General features: G+C 35.6%; 1 protein-coding gene across 6 annotated transcripts in view; it reads left to right on the top strand.

Annotated features, from left to right (window-relative positions):
* RCOR3 (REST corepressor 3) overlaps positions 1-23,252 on the top strand; it is a 59,312-nt gene that overhangs the window by 21,360 nt on the left and 14,700 nt on the right. For all 6 annotated transcript variants that reach the window (XM_077157758.1, XM_077157759.1, XM_077157760.1 and 3 more), the window contains 2 exons: positions 5,265-5,483; positions 20,086-20,163. In XM_077157758.1, coding sequence (XP_077013873.1) covers positions 5,265-5,483; positions 20,086-20,163 — 297 coding nt within the window. The remainder of the gene's footprint in view (positions 1-5,264; positions 5,484-20,085; positions 20,164-23,252) is intronic.

The following is a 23,252-nucleotide window of genomic DNA, read 5'->3' as shown; positions in this document are numbered from 1 at the left end:
GTGCAAATTAGAGGATTCGGGAAATATATTAATAGCTAGAACCCCAATGATCCAGTGATGTAAGTAATTTTGGGATTATCTAATCAGAAGTATAAATACCCTAATTCTTAGAAAAGAAATAAAAATATCCTCAGATGATATAGTATTCGGTGTAAAAGTAAGCTTTCTCTTTTTGTTATGTAATTTTCCTTGAAAATATTTTATGCATCCCATGCTATAGGAAATTAGAAATTAGTAGTAACTGTTTTGCAGTGTAAATTGAAATCTCTTAGAAGAGTTGGAAGAATCCTCAACTAGCAAAGTGCTTGAGTAGCCTCATACTCAGTATAATTATAATAGTGGTCTTAGAAACATTAAAAAGAGGCTAAATTGATACACATGATATCATTGTAAAATGTAGTCAAAATATTGATGGATAAAGGCTTATGAGGTATAGGCAGCAATGAAATAGTGAAAAGAACATTGATATTGGAGACAGTAGGTCTGAGATTATTTAAACTTAACATTTACCAGGTGTATGACTATTCAGTTTGACTCTCATTCCTTTTAAAGTATATACCATGGCTCATTCTGGGGGTTGTTATTACCTTAGATTTTCATTTATGACATTTTTAAAGTTCTACTGTTAACTCAATTTCATATTTTTCTCATTTTCTTACTATTGCTAAATGTTCTCAAATTATTTTATTCCTTCATTTATTTCCAAGTTTGTTAGCTTATTCCTTACATATGTTTCCTAGCCACTTAAATTGTTCTCTTCCTGGTATCACTTCCCTTATCTTCCTGCTGTACCTTCCCTAGCCCTGTAAACTCATAATGCTAGATCATTTCTATTCTTGTTTTGGGAGGCACAGCAGGAAAAAAATGTCACAATTATGTAAATTTATAAATTGTTCGTACAACATAAAATAGTTTCTCATCTCAGTGTAGTCCTTAGTGCCTCTAAAATTTTAACTTGTAAGCCTCAGGTTTTTTTCATTGGTAAAAGGAAAATAATAAGATTGTTTTAAGAATCAATGAGGTTATATATACGCATTTATGCAGTACTCAGGACATATTAAATCTTATATAAAAATTGCTGTTGTTTTATTATCTGAGCATTATTTTGATTAGTCATCCCTTTCTGCACATCGCCTCCCACTTTTCCACCTTCTCCTTATGGACAAAATACCAGGCAGGGACACCCTTAAATTTCCACCCCTCCTCATCTCAGAGAGAATAAGAACTTCACCTTAAGTCTTATAGAAAATAGCGACAGAGGAGATTTAAATTTCAGACATCAGACCCCCAAATTCTGTATTTCTTCTATAAGAAACTGTCAGTGTGAAAAAAAGCGCTCAGCTCTTGGCCCAGGATAGCCAGAGGAGGGTAACTTTTACAGCAGCACTTACGTAGCATGCTTTCCATGCCAAGCATTGTTCCAAAAGTTTATCTGTGTCATATAATTCCCACAACAACCCTATGAGAAAAGTATTATGCCCATTTTGCAAATGAAGAAACAGAGCAAGAAATGTGCTCCAGAGCTCCAAATGGGTATATTTCCTTTCACAGTTAGTTCACGTGTGGCGTAGAGTATTGTGATAATCCTTTGCATTATCTAGCAATCCACAGTTTTCAAGTCACGTCTGTATGTTTGTTTCATCTTAATTATCATCCTCATTTTACAGATAATGATGCTAAAACACACAGCGCTTGCATTTTTCCCCAAGGTTACAATCAGTGGCAGAGACAGGATTTAAGCCTAGGTGTTCTTATACCTAAGCCAGGATTCCTTCTTCGGGACCAGTTTGCCCATCTGGTGTGTGGCTATAAGGAATACTTCAATCCTAAATTTTTCAAGCTGATGTTAACTCACAGCCTTCTGTACCGAATAGAGAGAATTTAAACTTGATTTTGAAGGAAAAATCACATATTTTCTGGTACAGGGCCTGGGTATAAGGCAGATGACTTCGATTTACTTCAGTATGGCAACAACTTATTGAAGGTCGACTTACTGGCAACGACTTCTGTTCCTGTCCCTTGTCCCTAATCCAACAAGAACAAAGATTGCTGACTCACTACAAATATTGATACTAAATTTAGAACTTATCAGTGTATTATTTTTATCTTGAAGAGGACAGAGCTGAGTTTTTGAGAAGTTAACTAACTTGGGTAGAGTCACTCAGCTAATAATTGACGAAGTAGTGATTTTAATTCAGCTCTATCTAAACAGCTATCCTGCTGATTGCATGAAGTCCAGCATCCCATAGGCAGACATCATTTGTCCAGACCAAACATTCTAAACCCTTCAAACTTCCTGCATCTTGACAGTAGGGTAGGATACTTGCTAAATGCATTAAAATGAGGCAGGGTGGGTAGAAGATGGGAAGAAGTAAGGGCTATATTGTTTCTCCCCTCCCCCACCTCATCCTTATTTGTTTTGTAATCCAGCAAATCTCTTTATTCCTCTACAACAGTTATAATTCTCTGAAAGTATCTGATTTGTTTGCTTATAATTTTGTATGTTGTACCCATTGAAATGTAAGCTCCATGAGGGCTGGACAAAGACTGTCCAGTTACTGTGGTATTTCCTAGCCCGGCACATAATACCAATAAATAGTTATGGCATTGCGAATGAATGAATTAAACCAGAAAGATGAGGATATTCCTGCTGAAAAGAAAAGGAAACTATTCCTTTTTTTGAACTTCTGTAGATGCCTCAGAACAGTAATTTCTAAAAGGCAAACATGCCCTGATTTGCCAAGATTTACCAGAGACCCATGATTATGAGCTTCACAAGGACTTGCTTTGTAAACATTTTGTTTGATTTTTTGTCTTGCAATCATTTTGTTTTGCTCAGTTTTGTGTTTCAGGAATTCAGGAAAGGCTTTGTTAGGGAGTTCTTAGTGAGGATCTCTTATACAGATATTGACTGGAGCTGTAGTTATCTGAAGGGGTGACAGGGCTGGACAGCCAAAATGGCTCACTCATAGGCTGGTAATTGATGATACCCATTAGCTGGGAGGTCACTTGGGCTAACTGCTTGAGCAACTACATGTAGCCTATCCAGCCTGGTAGTCGGAGTAATCTGGCTTCTTACCATGTTGTCTGGTATCCCCAAAAGCAATCATCCTAAAAGCACTAGGTGGAATCTACACGGCTATTACTGACATACACTTGCCAGTGTTACTCTGTGTCAGAGTAAAAATGTCCAATTTTTGTTTTGTCCTTCAGAGGTATAGTTCTCTTTCAACACATCTAAAGTGAGAATTGTGTTAGAGTGGTGTGGGGGTGGGTCATGAAAAGAATTAGAAGTTTCTTTTTATTACATCAGGGTATTCTGTTGCAGTTTCATCTGATGAAACAGGATTAATCTCTTCAGACAGAGGAGTGAGAACTGTTTCCCAGGGCAGATGATTATAGGTTTAGCAGACACTGAAGGGTTCATCTCCTTAGAGTTTGGATGTCAGACAACTCAGGATATACTGGGGGTAGGGAAGCTATTTCATTAGGCAGGTTGGAGATCTGGTAGCTGTCTCCTCAGGGCAGGCTAGAGATGGGCATCTGCTTTCCTCAGGGCAGACCATTAGATGTTTATCTTGCAAAGTCTCAGCAGAATCCATGGTTCCAATATCCCCAGTGCCATCATTATCAACCCATATGTCCCTATCCCAATTTTCAGGGTCCCATTCTTTTCCAATCAAAGCCCTTTAATAGCAGACACCCTGCAAGTTTGAGAATTTAGTTTATGTTGTAAATCTGCTCCCTGCACAGTGAGACTCTGGGTCTGGTTTTCAGATATTTCAAGTCTGCAACCACGGGAAATAAGATTTTCTTTCAGGTCACACATAGAAAGTCTTACATCTTTTATACCACATTTAATGCAGATTTGAAGCCTTCAGTTCATCCCTTTGTTTCATAACTGTGTCCAGTATATCTAAGAACAAGTAGCCAACATCATCATGCCTCTTAACTCCATAAAACTCTGTTAAGGTATTGAAAACTACTATCACCCAGAGCCTTGCCTAATAAAAGAGTATGCTTAGTAGAATCAAATGGTTATATATATATATTATTTTTTTTTTATTACATGGGCAGGCACCGGGAATCGAACCCGGGTCCTCGGGCATGGCAGGTAAGCATTCTTACCTGCTAAGCCACCATGGCCCTCAAATGGTTATATTTTGAGTATCTGTATTGCCAGCTCCTGCTATGGACTATTAGTGCCATATTGATTATTGAAAAGAGAGTTATTAGTGCCTTTGAATCTAATCAGAATAGAAAAACAAGGAGATAATCAGTAAAGATGAAATTTTATAAAAGTATCTCACACAACTGTGGGGATGCATCAGTCCAAATTCTGTAGGCAGGCTGCAGACTGACAATTCTGATGAAGGTTTTTGATGAATTCTCTAAGGCTAACTGGCTGCAGTAGAGATATATGTTCTCTCTTCTGTCTGCTCAGGTCACCTCTCCCTTAAAAGTCTTCAACGGGTTGAATTAAATCCAACTGATTCGATTCTCTCACTGTGAATGATACTCCCCTTAGTTAATTATACATGTTATCTGCCACAGATGCAGTCTCCTGACTGATGATTTAAGTCCACAAAATGTCCTCATAGTAATCATTAGTCTAGTGCTAGCTTGACAGACAACTTGGGTACAATCTTCTGGCCAAGTTGATACACGAACCTAACCATCACAAAAATGAAATGTGATTTTTTTTTGGTCATCTGTCTACTCCACTACATGTCATAATTCCTAACTTTCCCCTTTTCTTTCTTATTTTTACTTTTAAAACTTTGCATTTAATAAATTGTATGCCATCTCTGTCCTTTATTGCTGAGGGAAAATATATTGCTTCTTAAAGCAAACAGGAATAGTTCAGATTTAATTTAACCTATTTTTATGTTTACTCATAGTTCTCTGGATCTAGAAGCCAAATGTTTGATAAAGTAGATTAATCAAGCATATGTTATATGGTATTTTGGGGGGGGGGGTTATTTGTGCTTTGAACGTGTTGTATCTGTAGCTATGTGTATTTGTACAACTATACCAAATGAAATGACTCACTTTAATAGAGGTTTCTAGTTCTGAAAGAGTTCCTTTCTATAGGGGTACATGTATTTGGTGTGTGTGTGCCTGTGTTTGGGCTTGCACTCTATAATTGGTTAGAAGTATTTTTTAGATGTGCTTAATGCAGCAGATACTTCTAGTAATAGACTTTTAAATTTATACATTTTCAAAATACCAAATGACCTATTATTCTATCTTTATTCTCTTAGGGTAATACTGAACAGCCTGTACAAACTAGCAAGATTGGACTAGGAAGAAGAGAGTATCAGAGTTTACAACATCGCCATCATTCTCAGCGTTCCAAGTGCCGTCCACCTAAGGGCATGTATTTAACCCAGGAAGATGTAGTAGCTGTTTCCTGTAGTCCTAACGCAGCAAACACCATTCTGAGGCAACTGGACATGGAATTGATCTCTTTAAAACGTCAGGTATTTTCTAAAAATCCTGTTTTTTTATGATTCTGTCCATTTTGCTTATCAGCTCTTACCTAGGTTGAACTTAGTTGTATGCAGATTTTCTCAGCTCCCTCACCACACACACACATGCATGTAAAGTTTTATTCTTTAAAGTTTACCTTATTTCCAAATGATAAGTAAGATACCTCAATATTTGAATCCCAACATTGCTACCTGCTATCTCTGTGATCTTGGACAAATTAAATAACCTCTCTAAGCTTCAGTTTCTTATCTATGAAATCGGGGATGATAATCCTACTTCTCCTGCATGTTAGGAATTATTTGTAAATTGTTTAGGATTGTATTCAGCACATTGTAAATGTTCAGTGAATGATGGCTGCTGTCTGTATCATCATCATCATCATCATCAGTAGTAATACTATAAGAGTATCATCATCATAATCAGTTCAGCGTCATTATCTAAAGTCAGTGAAACTAAATTCTAATCCTGCTTATATACTTTACTTACTGTGTTACCTCAAGGGAACTTTTTAACTACTCTCAACCTCAGTTTCTCTTCTGGAAAATAAGGATAATATGATGATTGGGAAGAATTTAATAATACGGTGATTGGGAGGAATTAAACGAAATAATATATGGTTAGTACTTAGAGCAATGCCTGGCACAATGCAGGTACTCAGTTGAAAATTGCTAGGTTTCTGGCCTTTCTCAGTCTTCTTTTCCTGTTTTTTGTTTGTTTGTTTCTTGTTGTTGTTAAATCTAGTTATTCTTCCAACCTGTACCTTCTTGGTGTACGTCAACCAGCCCCATACTATATGCCAACGATTCTAGAATCTACCTCTTTATACTGTCAATTCTCTCCTGAGCTTCATAGCCATATTTCTAGCTGCCTGCTAGACATCTCATCATCCTCCCAAATTATTTTTTCCCTGTCTGTCAAAACATAAGAACCATCTTTGATTCACCATTATCACTTCCACAATATATACAAACCCATGTGGTAACCAAGTTAAATGAGTTTTATCTCTGGAATTTCGTTTAAATCAATCCCTTAATTTTTATCCCATCCCTACTTTCCTTATTGAAGCCCTTATTACCTCTTGTCTCACAGTAATAACGATCTTGTTAATTCTCTTTGCTGTCCATTTCTCTTCAGCTCCATGTTCTATATTGTTGCCAATGTTAGCTTTTATAATACCATCTGGTCAAGGTCACTCATCTTAAAGCTCTTCACTAATTTCAACTTGCCTTTAGCAGATTACAGCAGAGGTAAACTGGAAACAGTTTGTGGAGGACTTCGTAAAGGCCATGTTAAGATATTTGAAATTCATCCTGAGTTAAGAAACCACCAAAGGACTTTAAGGAGAGATGTAACATGGTCACAATTACATTTTTCAGCTATGTCTCTACATTTTTTAGTAGTTACTCTAAGGATTACAATAGGCATCCTTAGTTTATCATAGTCTACTTAGAGTTAATATACCACATAAATGTAAGACTCTTGCAATCTTACCCAAAGACTTTTCTTATATCTCCTTCCTTCTCTAGCCAAGTTCCTGAATAAATATACCAGATTAGCTTCCTCCACTCTCTTACCACCCTTTTTTCTGTAACCTTTCCCAGTCTGCTTTCTGCTCTCATGTTCCACTCCAGTTCTACTACTGAAAAAGCTGTCTTAAAATCATTTGTGAACAAATTGCTAGGTTTGATGTCCTCTTCTTGGTCTTATCTTTCTTGACTGCTCAGTAATATTTGATAATTAACCATTCTTTCTTCTCTGAATTCTGAATTCCTTTCCCTTGACTTTTATGACATTGAATGCTCGAGTATATAATTGAGTGTTTAGTTTTAATAGTCAAGCCATGAATGATTACAAAGAACTTCCATCTTGCGAACAGCAATACTCCTTCTCTATATAGAACTTCTAAAAAGCTTTGACTATACTATTTAAAAGTACTTAAAAGCTTGTTTTAAATAATGAAGAAATAAAATCTACCCAGTCACTTGTATTAATACTTTTAACATTGCTACCCTGATTATGAACTGTTGTCACTGATTTTTAATATAATTTTATTGAGATGTCTTCACACACCATACAGTCCATCCAAAGTATGCAGTCAGTGGCTCACAATATCATCACACTGTTGTACATTCATCACCACAATCAACTTTAGAACATTTTCATTACTTTCCCCAAAAAGTAAAGGGTAAAAAAGAGACCTCCGAACATCCCAGACCCCTTATACTCCCTGCTATTGACCCTTAGTACATTCGTTTCTATTGATGAAAGAATATTAAGATATTACTGTTAACTGTAGTCCATAGTTTGCAATAAGTACATTTTTTCCTGTATACCACTCTACCATTAATTCATTGTAATAGTGTTCTATATTTGTTCTAGCTTCTGAAAGAACTTTTTAATATTCTGTTAATCATGGTCATTATCTATCACAAGATTCACTGTGTTATTCATTCCCATGTTTTAACCTCTAGCTTTTCTTCTGGTGACATACCTGCCTCTAAACTTCACCTTTCAACCACATTCACACATAATTCAGCACTATTAATTATGCTCACAATAGCATGATACCATCACCTCTGTCCAATATTTAAATTCAATATAGTTAAACTTCTGTACATATTAAGTGACTGTTCCCCATTCTCTAGCCTCATTCTGTCTCTTGGTAATTTATATTCTAGATTTTATGTCTATAAATTTACATATTATAATAATTAGTTCATATTAGTGAGATCATACAATATTTGTCCTTTTGTGTCTGACTTATTTCACTCAACATAATGTCCTCAAGTTTCACCCATGTTGTTGCATGTATCAAGACTTCATTCCTTCTTACTGTTGAATAATATTCCATCGTATACATATACCACATTTTGTTTATCCAGTCATCAGTTGAACAACTTGGGTTGTTTCCATTTTTGGCAATTATATATAATGCTGTGAACATTGTTGTGCGAGGTGTCCCCACATCCCTGCTCACTTATCTTCTGGGTATATACAGAAGAGCAGGATTGCTGAATCATAAGGCAACCCTGTACTTAGTTTTCTGAGGAACCGCCAAACTGTCCTTCACAGTGGTGGTATCATTTTATATTCCCACTGGCAGTGAATGTGTTCCTGTTTCTCCACATCCTCTCCAACACTTTTAATTTCCTGTTTGTTTAATAGCAGCCATTCTAGTTGGTGTGAAATGATACCCCATTGAAGTTTTGATTTGCATTTCCCTGATAGCTAGTGACGCTGATGATCTTTTCATGTGCTTTTTAGCCATTGTTAGTTCCTCTTTGGAAAAATGTCTATTCATGTCTTTTGCCCATTTTTTAATTGTATTTTTATTGTTGAGTTGTAGGATTATTTTTATATATTCTGGATATCAAACCCGTATTAGGATTGTGGTTTCCAAATTATTTCTTCCTTTGAGTTGGCTAGACATCTATTTACTTTTTTTACAAAGTCCTTTGAAGCACAGAAGTATTTGTTTTTGAGCTGGTCCCATTTATCTGTTTTTTTCTTTCATTGCTTGTGCTTTGGGTGTCAAGTCTAAGAAACTACCCACTATCACTAGATCTTGAAAATGTTTCCCTACATTGTGTTCTAGGAATTTATGGTACTGGCTCTTATATTTAGGTCTTTGATCCATTTTGAGTTAATTTTTGCATTAAGTATGAGCTAGAAGTCCTCTTTCATTTTTTTGGATATGGTTAGCCAGTTCTCCTAACACCATTTATTGAAGAGACTGTTCTGTCCAGTTGAATGGACTTGGGAGACTTGTCAGAAATCACTTGACAAGAGCTGAAGTGTCAGAATTTGAAGATATTAAATCAGATTACAGGTTACAGAATAGATTTTTATTTTGATGAAAATCCTTACTTCAAAAATAAAATTCTCTCCAAAGTATTTCATCTGAATGAGAGTGGTGATCATCCTCAAAGTCAACTGAAATCACTGGAAATCTGAAGAGGATTTGACAAAACGTTCAAGTCAAACACAGAATAAAGCCAGCAGAAAGAGGCAGCATGAAGAACTAGAGAGCTTCTTTACTGCTTTACTGACCATTCTGATGCAGGTATAGTTGAGTAAGGAGAGGTCATCAAAGATGGTATTGGCCAAATCCAATACAGTACTATTTGGTTCCTGATATGAATGATGAAGAAGGGGAAAGAGAAGAAGATAATGATACTGAAGAAAAAGAAGAATTGGAAGATATCGATGAAGAAAGGAATGATGATGAAGGGAAAGAACATGAAGATGGTGTACGGGAGAGGAAGGAGAAAATGATGACTAATAGGACACAGATGGATTCCAACCTTCCATTTTTAATTTTCTCCAGTCCCTGCGAGCAAGTCGCAGTCTTTTTTTTTTTCCCCTCTTATGCTCAGTCACCCTATTTTTGAGGTCTCTTTTCTCTCCTTTATACCATGGTTCTCAACTTATTTGGAGGAAAATACCTCATGCAGAATACAGTGGAAAAAGCATCTCTACCCATTTCTGTTCCAAATTCATTTTATCCCTTCATGTGTCAACAAAAACCTTTATGGAATCAGTATACCACCATGCTCAGTGGGAAAAGAGAAAAACCTCTGCTCCTTAATTCCACTGGAAGCTGGAGAGTACTGGGCCTCTGTGTAGTAGTGTGTAGAATTCTAGCTCTTTTCTTCCTTTCTCTGTATTTTGGGCTTTAGAGATTACACCATGTCTCTATGTGAATATGGACAGTTAACATTTACAACATGTATGTGCCTACTTTTCTCTTGTTTAAAAAATGAAAAAAAAAGGGGGTTATAAAAGGTCAGCAAAGGGTGGGTTTGAGATGTTTGGGTGGGTTAAGTGGGCATTTTGATAACATGGCTTCCCTGTGACATATTTAATTGTGATGTTTAATGAACATCCTAGCTGTTTAAGATGACCCTTTTAAAATAAAATTCTCTCCTAATGATGACTTGAGCCTTGCCACTCGATGGGAGAATCAACAGAACCTATGGGATCTTATGTGAAATTGACATTCTCTATTGTAATATTGTTCCTGTTTTTTTTTTTAATGTTTGTGTGTGTGAAATGTAACATGCATAAGAAAAAGCAATAAATTTCCATGTATCTTTTAGCAAGTAGTTATAGAACCGATTTTAAAGTTTAGTATGGGTTCAGTTCCAAGATTTTTTCTTCTAGCTGTTTCAAGAAATATCAATATAATGATTCAGTAGTCATACTCATTTGTTAAATCCTATCTTCTCTGTTATACTCCTTCTCTTTAAATAACATATAGAAAAACAATAAATATCAAAGTGCATTACAGCAATTAGTTTGTAGGACAGATTTCAGAGTTTGGTATGGGTTATAATTCCGCAAGTTTAGGTTTTTATTTATAGCTGCTCTAAGGTATTGGAGGCTAAAAGAAATATCAGCATAATGATTCAGTGCTCATACTCATTTGTTAAATATTGTAGTTTGTTGAATTTTTAAATTTTCTTTTTGTTTCACTAGAAATGAAAGATGATGCTCAGTTTTAAATGTTAAAAGAGTGCAAGTTGCTTTGTTAGAATAAAAGTAAATGTGCACACATACAAAAAAATCACTTGACAAAGTGATTTAGATAAAAATCTGAGGGTCTGTTCTGAACTCTTAATTTGATTCCAGTGATCAATGTGTCTATCTTTAGGCCAGTATCATGCTGTTTTGACCACTGTGGCTTTATTATTATGCTGTAAAGCCAGGAAGCATGTGTCCTTCCACTTCATTCTACTTTTTCGAGATGCTTTTGGCTATTCATGGCCCCTTACCCTTCCAAATAAATTTGATGATTGATTTTTCTATTTCTGCAAAGAAAGCTGTTGGAATCTTGATTGGTATTGCATTGAACCTGTAGATCACTTTGGGTAGAATTGGCATCTTAAAGACATTTAGCCTCCCAATCCATGAACATGGAATGTCTTTCATTTATTTAGGTCTTCTTTGATTTCTTTTATTAGAGTATTTTGTAGTTTTCTATGTACAAGTCCTTCACGTCCATTACTTCTAGATATATGATTCTTTTAGTTGCTATTGTAAATTGGATTTTTTTTTAATTACCTCCTTGGATCTCTCATTACTAGTGTATAGAAACACTATTGATTTTGGGTGTTGATCTTGGATCCTGCCATTTTGCTAAACTTGTTTATTAGCTCTAGTAGCTATATTTTTAAAATATAGGATCATGTCTGCAAATCAAAATAATTCTTTCTGATTGATATTGATTTTTTAAAATAATTTTCTCTTTTAAGCTTTGAGTTCCTTCCTTGATTATTTGTTTGATGTGTGATAAAATACAAGTTTGCATTCATGGATTTACAGATTTTGTTAGCCATTCTTACAATCTCAAACACAGTGTCCAAACTGAATTCTTCCACACTTTCCCTAGTTATCTGTTCCTCTTTTTTGCATTCCCTGAGTCTGAGAATAGAGCTATATATGCTCAGCTACCCAGACCAGTGATCCAGGAGTTACCTTTAATTCTATGTTTAGATAAATTTCAAATTCCTTGATCTGTCTCCAGCCTGATTTCTTGCCCATGCCTCAGGGCTTTCCTAACCTCCTAATTGCTTTTTTTTTTTTTTTTATTAATTAAAAAAAGAATTAACAAAACAATTAGAAATCATTCCAATCTACATGTACAATCAGTAATTCTTAATAACATCACATAGTTGCATATTCATCATTTCTTAGTACATTTGCATCGATTTAGAAAAAGAAATAAAAAGACAACAGAATAAGAATTAAGACAATAATAGAAAGAAAAAAAAACAAAAAAAACAAAAACAAAAAACCTATACCTCACATGCAGCTTCATTCAGTGTTTTAACATAATTGCATTACAATTGGGTAGTATTGTGCTGTCCATTTCTGAGTTTTTATATCCAGTCCCGTTGTACAGTCTGTATCCCTTCATCTCCAATTATCCCTTCTCTTTTTTTTTTTTTTTTTAATTAACGGAAAAAAAGAAATTAACCCAACATTTAGAGATCATACCATTCTACACATGCAATCATTAATTCTTAACATCATCACATAGATGCATGATCATCCTTTCTTAGTACATTTGCATTGGTTTAGAAGAACTAGCAACATAACCGAAAAAGATATAGAATGTTAATATAGAGAAAAAAATAAAAGTAATAATAGTAAAATCAAAACAAAACAAAACAAAAACCTATAGCTCAGATGCAGCTTCATTCAGTGTTTTAACATGATTACTTTACAATTAGGTATTATTGTGCTGTCCATTTTTGAGTTTTTGTATCTAGTCCTGTTGCACAGTCTGTATCCCTTCAGCTTCAATTACCCATTGTCTTACCCTGTTTCTAACTCCTGCTGAACTCTGTTACCAATGACATATTTCAAGTTTATTCTCGAATGTCCGTTCACATCAGTGGGACCATACAGTATTTGTCCTTTAGTTTTTGGCTGGATTCACTCAGCATAATGTTCTCTAGGTCCATCCATGTTATTACATGGTTCATAAGTTTATCTTGTCTTAAAGCTGCATAATATTCCATCGTATGTATATACCACAGTTTGTTTAGCCACTCGTCTGTTGATGGACATTTTGGCTGTTTCCATCTCTTTGCAATTGTAGATAATGCTGCTATAAACATTGGTGTGCAAATGTCCGTTTGTGTCTTTGCCCTTAAGTCCTTTGAGTAGATACCTAGCAATGGTATTGCTGGGTCGTATGGCAATTCTATATTCAGCTTTTTGAGGAACCGCCAAACTGCCTTCCACAGTGGTTGCACCCTTTGACATTCCCACCAACAGTGGATAAGTGTGCCTCTTTCTCCGCATCCTCTCCAGCACTTGTCATTTTCTGTTTTGTTGATAATGGCCATTCTGGTGGGTGTGAGATGATATCTCATTGTGGTTTTGATTTGCATTTCTCTAATGGCCAGGGACATTGAGCATCTCTTCATGTGCCTCTTGGCCATCCGTATTTCCTCTTCTGAGAGGTGTCTGTTCAAGTCTTTTTCCCATTTTGTAATTGGGTTGGCTGTCTTTTTGTTGTTGAGATGAACAATCTCTTTATAAATTCTGGATACTAGACCTTTATCTGATATATCATTTCCAAATATTGTCTCCCATTGTGAAGGCTGTCTTTCTACTTTCTTGATGAAGTTCTTTGATGCACAAAAGTGTTTAATTTTGAGGAGTTCCCATTTATTTATTTCCTTCTTCAGTGCTCTTGCTTTAGGTTTAAGGTCCATAAAACTGCCTCCAGTTGTAAGATCCATAAGATATCTCCCAACATTTTCCTCTAACTGTTTTATGGTCTTAGACCTAATGTTTAGATCTTTGATCCATTTTGAGTTAACTTTTGTATAGAGTGTGAGAGATGGGTCTTCTTTCATTCTTTTGCATATGGATATCCTGTTCTCTAGGCACCATTTATTGAAGAGACTGCTCTGTCCCAGGTGAGTTGGCTTGACTGCCTTATCAAAGATCAAATGTCCATAGATGAGAGGGTCTATATCTGAGCACTCTATTCGATTCCATTGGTCGATATATCTATCTTTATGCCAATACCATGCTGTTTTGACCACTGTGGCTTCATAATATGCCTTAAAGTCAGGCAGCGCGAGACCTCCAGCTTCGTTTTTTTTCCTCAAGATGTTTTTAGCAATTCGGGGCACCCTGCCCTTCCAGATAAATTTGCTTATTGGTTTTTCTATTTCTGAAAAATAAGTTGTTGGGATTTTGATTGGTATTGCATTGAATCTGTAAATCAATTTAGGTAGGATTGACATCTTAACTATATTTAGTCTTCCAATCCATGAACACGGTATGCCCTTCCATCTATTTAGGTCTTCTGTGATTTCTTTTAGCAGTTTTTTGTAGTTTTCTTTATATAGGTTTTTTGTCTCTTTAGTTAAATTTATTCCTAGGTATTTTATTCTTTTAGTTGCAATTGTAAATGGGATTCGTTTCTTGATTTCCCCCTCAGCTTGTTCATTACTAGTGTATAGAAATGCTACAGATTTTTGAATGTTGATCTTGTAGCCTGCTACTTTGCTGTACTCATTTATTAGCTCTAGTAGTTTTGTTGTGGATTTTTCCGGGTTTTCGACGTATAGTATCATATCGTCTGCAAACAGTGATATTTTTACTTCTTCCTTTCCAATTTTGATGCCTTGTATTTCTTTTTCTTGTCTAATTGCTCTGGCTAGAACCTCCAACACAATGTTGAATAATAGTGGTGATAGTGGACATCCTTGTCTTGTTCCTGATCTTAGGGGGAAAGTTTTCAATTTTTCCCCATTGAGGATGATATTAGCTGTGGGTTTTTCATATATTCCCTCTATCATTTTAAGGAAGTTCCCTTGTATTCCTATCTTTTGAAGTGTTTTCAACAGGAAAGGATGTTGAATCTTGTCAAATGCCTTCTCTGCATCAATTGAGATGATCATGTGATTTTTCTGCTTTGATTTGTTGATATGGTGTATTACATTAATTGATTTTCTTATGTTGAACCATCCTTGCATACCTGGGATGAATCCTACTTGGTCATGATGTATAATTCTTTTAATGTGTTGTTGGATACGATTTGCTAGAATTTTATTGAGGATTTTTGCATCTGTATTCATTAGAGAGATTGGTCTGTAGTTTTCTTTTTTTGTAATATCTTTGCCTGGTTTTGGTATGAGGGTGATGTTGGCTTCATAGAATGAATTAGGTAGTTTTCCCTCCACTTCTATTTTTTTGAAGAGTTTGAAGAGAATTGGTACTAATTCTTTCTGGAACGTTTGGTAGAATTCACATGTGAAGCCATCTGGTCCTGGACTTTTCTTTTTAGGAAGCTTTTGAATGACTAATTCAATTTCTTTACTTGTGATTGGTTTGTTGAGGTCATCTATGTCTTCTTGAGTCAAAGTTGGTTGTTCATGTCTTTCCAGGAACCCGTCCATTTCCTCTAAATTGTTGTATTTATTAGCGTAAAGTTGTTCATAGTATCCTGTTATTACCTCCTTTATTTCTGTGAGGTCAGTAGTTATGTCTCCTCTTCCATTTCTGATCTTATTTATTTGCATCCTCTCTCTTCTTCTTTTTGTCAATCTTGCTAAGGGCCCATCAATCTTATTGATTTTCTCATAGAACCAACTTCTGGCCTTATTGATTTTCTCTATTGTTTTCATGTTTTCAATTTCATTTATTTGTGCTCTAATCTTTGTTATTTCTTTCCTTTTGCTTGCTTTGGGGTTAGCTTGCTGTTCTTTCTCCAGTTCTTCCAAATGGATAGTTAATTCCTGAATTTTTGCCTTTTCTTCTTTTCTGATATAGGCATTTAGAGCAATAAATTTCCCTCTTAGCACTGCCTTTGCTGCGTCCCATAAGTTTTGATATGTTGTGTTTTCATTTTCATTCGCCTCGAGGTATTTGCTAATTTCTCTTGCAATTTCTTCTTTGACCCAGTCGTTGTTTAGGAGTGTGTTGTTGAGCCTCCACGTATTTGTGAATTTTCTGGCACTCTGCCTATTATTGATTTCCAACATCATTCCTTTATGGTCCGAGAAAGTGTTGTGTAAGATTTCAATCTTTTTAAATTTGTTGAGACTTGCTTTGTGACCCAGCATATGGTCTATCTTTGAGAATGATCCATGAGCACTTGAGAAAAAGGTGTATCCTGCTGTTGTGGGATGTAATGTCCTATAAATGTCTATTAAGTCTAGTTCATTTATAGTAATATTCAGATTCTCTATTTCTTTGTTGATCCTCTGTCTAGATGTTCTGTCCATTGATGAGAGTGGTGAGTTGAAGTCTCCAACTATTATGGTATATGAGTCTATTTCCCTTTTCAGTGTTTGCAGTATATTCCTCACGTATTTTGGGGCATTCTGATTCGGTGCGTAAATATTTATGATTGTTATGTCTTCTTGTTTAATTGTTCCTTTTATTAGTATATAGTGTCCTTCTTTGTCTCTTTTAACTGTTTTACATTTGAAGTCTAATTTGTTGGATATTAGTATAGCCACTCCTGCTCTTTTCTGGTTGTTATTTGCATGAAATATCTTTTCCCAACCTTTCACTTTCAACCTATGTTTATCTTTGGGTCTAAGATGTGTTTCCTGTAGACAGCATATCGAAGGATCCTGTTTTTTAATCCATTCTGCCAATCTATGTCTTTTGATTGGGGAATTCAGTCCATTGACATTTAGTGTTATTACTGTTTGGATAATATTTTCCTCTAACATTTTGCCTTTTGTATTATATATATCATATCTGATTTTCCTTCTTTCTACACTCTTTTCCATATCTCTCTCTTCTGTCTTTTTGTATCTGACTCTAGTGCTCCCTTTAGTATTTCTTGCAGAGCTGGTCTCTTGGTCACAAATTCTTTCAGTGACTTTTTGTCTGAGAATGTTTCAATTTCTCCCTCATTTTTGAAGGATAATTTTGCTGGATATAGGAGTCTTGGTTGGCAGTTTTTCTCTTTTAGTATTTTAAATATATCATCCCACTGTCTTCTAGCTTCCATGGTTTCTGCTGAGAAATCTACACAAAGTCTTATTGGGTTTCCCTTGTATGTAATGGATTGTTTTTCTCTTGCTGCTTTCAAGATCTTCTCTTTCTCTTTGACCTCTGACATTCTAACTAGTAAGTGTCTTGGAGAACGCCTATTTGGGTCTAATCTCTTTGGGGTGCGCTGCACTTCTTGGATCTGTAATTTTAGGTCTTTCATAAGAGTTGGGAAATTTTCAGTGATAATTTCTTCCATTAGTTTTTCTCCTCCTTTTCCCTTCTCTTCTCCTTCTGGGACACCCACAACACGTATATTTGTGCGGTTCATATTGTCCTTGAGTTCCCTGATACCCTGTTCAAATTTTTCCATTCTTTTCCCTATAGTTTCTGTTTCTTTTTGGAATTCAGATGTTCCATCCTCCAAATCACTAATTCTATCTTCTGTCTCTTTAAATCTATCATTGTAGCTATCCATTATTTTTTCTATGTTTGCTACTTTATCCTTCACTTCCATAAGTTCTGCGATTTGTTTTTTCAGTTTTTCTATTTCTTCTTTATGTTCAGCCCATGTCCTCTTCATGTCCTCCCTCAATTTATCGATTTCATTTTTGAGGAGGTTTTCCATTTCTGTTCGTATATTCAGCATTAGTTGTCTCAGCTCTTGTGTCTCATTTGAGCTATTGGTTTGTTCCTTTGACTGAGCCATATTCTCAATCTTTTGAGCGTGGACAGTTATCTTCTGCTGCTGGCGTCTGGGCATTTATTCAGATTTCTCTTGGTGTTGGACCCAGCAAGGTTGTAATATTTTTCTGTGAAATCTCTGGGTTCTGTTTTTCTTATCCTGCCCAGTAGGTGGCGCTCGTGGCACACGTTTGTCTGCGGGTCCCACCAGTAAAAGGTGCTGTGGGACCTTAAACTTTGGAAAACTCTCGCCGTCCTGGGGGTTCACTAGCCGAAGCGGCTTGAGCCGGCCCGGGGTCCGAACGCAGGGAGGGTTGCTGGTCGCCGCATCCAGGGAAAGAGCCCGTCCGAATTTCCTAGTCGGCCCTGGGCAACAAGCGTGGCGGGAGGGCGCCAGCGGCAGCGGCCCGCCCGAGAGAGTGCACGTTCCCCGGGAGTCACGGGGTCACCGTTCTCCGCGGCCTGGGGGTTTCCGATCCAATTCTCTCAGTTGGTCCGGGGGCTGCGCGTGGTGTGGGCGCCAGTCGCCTTGGTTTCAGGGGACCACCTCTCCAATTCTCCCAGCCGGCCCGGGAAGGGGGAAGGGAGTAACTCCGGCCGCTTGCCACCCCGCCCGGTAAGGCCCGCGCGCCTCGGCGATCTCACCCGAGCTGCTTCTTTCAGCCAGCCAGCCGTTCCAGGATGGGGTACGCTGTCTTTTTTATCTCCTCTCTGTGCCTCTGTTTCTCAAAGGTTTATTGCACGTGGCCCAGGTACTCCATGAATTATGGGAGCCTCATCCGTGGGTCCCACAGGAAGAAATTCTCCTAATTGCTTTTATACCTGGAATGCTTTTTCTTACCCCAGTGTTGTCTGACTACTTAATTCTTGTTAATCCTTTTAAGGTCGATTTAGATGTCATCTCCTCTGGAAAACCTTCCCTAATTTTCGACACTACTTGCCCACCAGCACACACACAAAGATGTGTATTCTCTTGCTCTCACTCTCCAAGTCTAGGATAGACTTTTTAAAATCATACCTTTTCATTTGCCAATCTATGAAATCCTTTAGGACTGAGACTTTATATTTTATCTGTGTATGTGTATCTAGTATGACTGCCCAACTAATCATCCTTGAACCATTCTGTATTTATACATTTTAGTTGCATTTTTAAATCTCTGGTGAAAAAACATTCACAAATCACTTGACAAATATTTAATCATCCCTACTGGGGAAAAAAACAAGTAAACAAACAAACAATAAATTCTAGTACTTGATATTCTGAATGGAAACTAACAGTATTGCTAGTAGAATTACAGTTATAAACTTGGTATGTTTCAAATTCAACAACTACCTCAAACATTTGTGACCTTGGGAAAGTTTCTTAACTTCTTGGTGCCTTACATCCCTCATCTGTAAGATGATTATAATAGAAGTAGAATCTTTTGTTATAACTCTTATTTTGAAAATATAAATTTGTTCCAACATGACTGATACACTAGGGAACAATTTGAGCCTAACAACAATTTTGTATTTACTTTTGTGTGATTTTGTCAGCTGACAAACTGCAACCATATAAACAGAGCCACATAGGAATATACAAAATGCATACATGCACACACCTCAAATGTCTTCCAGGTACATCCGTTCACCATGTGTGTTATAAGCCACACACGTCTACATCTGGTATTAAAACTTTTCATCTGATTTCACATAACCCTCCTTCTACCACTTAACAGTAACACAGCTACAACCCATTCAATGCCACAGCAGACTTCAGGTCTTTTTCAAGGTAAAATGTCATCTTTATTATAGTATCCTACTATGAATTTCATAACCATTTAGCCTATGTAAACAGTGTTACCATTTTTATTAGGTCCCTATCTTTTTTTATGTCACAAGTCTTTGACTGTTTTGTCCCAGTTCCCTTTTTCTCATTAGTCCTGTGGTTTTTATTGTGCGATTTTGTATAATACAGTGACTTTTAGGAACATGTCTATCACATGAGAGCAGAACAGATTATATATACTTCGTCGGTTGTTGTGAATGACTTATTACATATGAAGCACTGAGAATGATGTTTTGCACATATTAAATACCTATAAATATTAACCACCATCATCATCATCATTATTATTATTATTATTGGAATAAACATTATGATCAAAACATTATAGTGATGTGAAATATTGATGGAATTTAATTCCTGTACATGCGAATTGCCTTTGGTTATAAGAGACAGTGTTAAAAGATTCAAAGACCATGACTGATGGAATGAATGTGCTATTAGTTAATGTGTTTATTACTCGAGTGAGTGATGTACTTACCCTATAAAAATGTCTTCTTGAAATAAAGTTTAAGAGGGTTTTGGGATAAACCCTTTTCATTTATTAAGTGCTCAGACATTCACCTAAGTGTGTGATCTAATTTACATTTTACATTATGTTGTTGAAGGTTCAGAATGCAAAGCAAGTAAACAGTGCACTTAAACAGAAAATGGAAGGTGGAATTGAAGAATTCAAACCTCCTGAGGTATGTTATTGAAGAATACATGTGATTAAGTTTGGTGAAAGCTTGCTCTTTGAGTTAGCTAGTGATCAGCTACTATTTTGGCCACATGTGTTTTGATACTTTGAAAGTTTCATAATTTGGATAATTTGTCTTCATTTGTTCATTTAGATATTTTGTCTTTTGAATCTTGACTAATTGTTTTGCACTTATGTTAAATAATTTTTTCCCTGCTGTTAGCAATTTTTATTGAGCTAAGTAATTAGGGAAAAGAGCTATAGGAGTAAGCATAATGTATGTGAAACTTAGGTCATTAGATGAGCAAGTCAGCACATTTCTGATTCCATGGCAGTCTTTGCTCAGAGCCCTCTTCTGCTTGTGTGAACTGGTAACAAAGTAAGAAAACAATTACTAGAAAAAAACACTCATCTTAACAGTTTTAACAGATTTTTATTTTAATTTAGATATTTGTCTTTTGGCTCACTGAGCAATTTCTGATGAGGATTTTAGTGTGTGGGCTGCCATTCTTGTACTAGATCACTGAAAATGTAATATCTAAAAACAAGACATAAATTGATCATTTTCTCAATTCTTAATTTGTATTTTAGGTGAAGCCTAAATGTATTTTTTATATCTGTGATAATTATAGTCTTTAAATAAGGTCCAATCAAGTCTTTTTTTAAAAAGTTTTAATATAAAGTATTTTTTACTTTTTTCCTCTTTTTTGAGACTCTTATATTATTCCCCATATCCTGAACTTGTCTTTCTGTTTGTGTGATAGTTGAATAATATTATTTGGTCTATATTTTTTTCTCCAAAGCACAGATTGACTAAACTACCTACAAATGGAAATATAAATGAGGGGCTGGGGCAAGGCAGAGGAGTAGTGCTTCAGAAATAATGCACCATTTGTGTTCCTAATCACAGTCTTTCAAAACAGAAGAATCATTATGAAGACATGAAAAGTTGAGCAAAATTGAGAAATTTCTAGACATAAGAAAAATATGTCTTAACCAAAAAATTCTTGAAATGAAAACTTGAATAATTTATAATCATGAAATAAAACGAAAGAATAACATTTTCTCACAAGAAAACACCAGGCCCAGCAGTTTTATAGGAAATATCTACTAAATATTTAAGAAAATAGTAATTCTGATCTTAAACAAATTTTCCAGAAAATTAAAAGACAGCTCATTCATATATAAAATAGGATGTGAAAGTGCAATAGTACTTGATAACTTTCTCATATGCTGCCTCATTTGGTCTTCAAATTTTTAGAGTCCTGATTGGCATCCAAGATTAGTATATATTATGCTTTTGGGAGTTATATTACTTTTGGGAGTTTTCACATAATAGCAAAATTATATATTAAATGTTCACGTTTTAATGCTGTTATTGGGTTAGAAGTTATCAAATTTATTGAATCTTTTGATTTATTGTAAAAATAATGATCAAAATAAAACCACCACCAAAAGCTTAACACTCTACCATCCATACATTACTTTAATCTTGACTTATTGAAATCATATAACTTGAAAAAACATATACATGTTTTATCATCTAGAAAAGGTGTAAACTGTATTTATATTTGTCATATTTATTACTTTTGGTGGGGAAGAGCAAACTGAATGGATATATTTTAAAATATTAGATTAACAATCACAGTAAATGACTTGAAAAATCATGTGATCCGACCCTCTATCTTTAGATTAGGCCATAACTAATCAGAATATTATTACTTATTGGATAATTACAATAGGCCATTAAATAAAATAACTGGAAGTAAACAGTTATTAAGGTGCTTTCTGTATTAATTTGTGTTTGTTATTTTCATTTAAGGAAAAATTTGATGAAGAAAATCCATTTCCTTCCATAAGTATTTTTGATCACTTATTCCATGTAAGGCATCATGCTAGGCACGTGGGAAGTCTGTGTGAGGAAGAGGGTAGCACATAAAGATGAGGACAATATGGATTTTTACACCTGTTTTTTAAAAAAGAACTCAATCTAGATAAAAGGTATAGGATAGGTTTATATAAAATGCTATGGGAAAACAGATGGGTATCATTCATTGTGGCTAGGATAATCAGGGAAGACTTCCTAGAGAGAATATTTCAGCTGAGGTTTGAAAGATGAATAGAATTTTTTCTGTATCTAAAGATAGAGGAGGGCATTCCCATAATGTCAGTAATGATGTGGTATTAGTACATTCAAAATAAAATTCAGTCAGGAAAAATTAAAAGCACTTTTTAAAAAATCTAGTCAACAGGTATTTCCTGAACATTTACATGCTTATTATTGTGTTAACTGCTATTGAGAATTCAATAAAAGTGTAAAACAATCTTTTCTCAAGATTATTGTCTGCTTAGGATGGCAAACTTAGATGCAAAGGAGGAATGAACGATATATAAGAGAGAAATTAGTGAAGGTAGATAGGGGCTTCTTTGTGATAGAGATCAATAGGCAGGAGTCAGGGTACAAAAATTCCTTGTGAAAGCTCAGGAGAGAAATTTGCCTTTTAAGCTAAGTCAAATGGAAAGATCCTAAAGTTTCTTCAATATAGGAAGAATGTAATGGATTTTTTTTTATTTTTGGAAAATTATTCTGGCAGTATTATGCGGGATAAATTAGATCAGGAAGACTTTTACAGCTGCTAAAATACTGAGAGTGTCAGTGATAAAGTAAACGGTAAGGGCGTTCATTAGGTAGGGTCTGTTATTAGTTGTTGGGATGGTTAGCAATTATGAATACAAGCAACATTGTAACATAGAAATTGATGTAACTTCTTGAGAGTATGTGAGAATGTTAGGGTAGAGGGTGATGTGTTGTGTTGTGCTTTGATTTGTTTTGGTTGGAGGTAGGTAGGTTCTAGACAAGGAGAGTAATGGATTCCACGACAAAGAATTTTAGCTAACAAAGTACCTTTTGAAACTAGAAATTTCCCCATCTTTGGATATTCTCATATTTCGGTAGAAGGCATCTTTTCATCTTTGATGAAAAGTCAAATTGGATTCCATACGGATTCAACTGTCCGCTGCATTTTTCCACCAAAGATTCTTAAAGATTAACATTGGTGCTGACAGAATTCCACCATTCTTAACACCTTATTCTAT

The sequence above is a fragment of the Tamandua tetradactyla genome, chromosome 4, assembly GCF_023851605.1.
Source record: "Tamandua tetradactyla isolate mTamTet1 chromosome 4, mTamTet1.pri, whole genome shotgun sequence".
NCBI classification, from domain to species: domain Eukaryota; kingdom Metazoa; phylum Chordata; class Mammalia; order Pilosa; family Myrmecophagidae; genus Tamandua; species Tamandua tetradactyla.
Note: the sequence above shows the minus strand (reverse complement) of the source record. Positions and strands in the feature narration are given on the sequence as shown.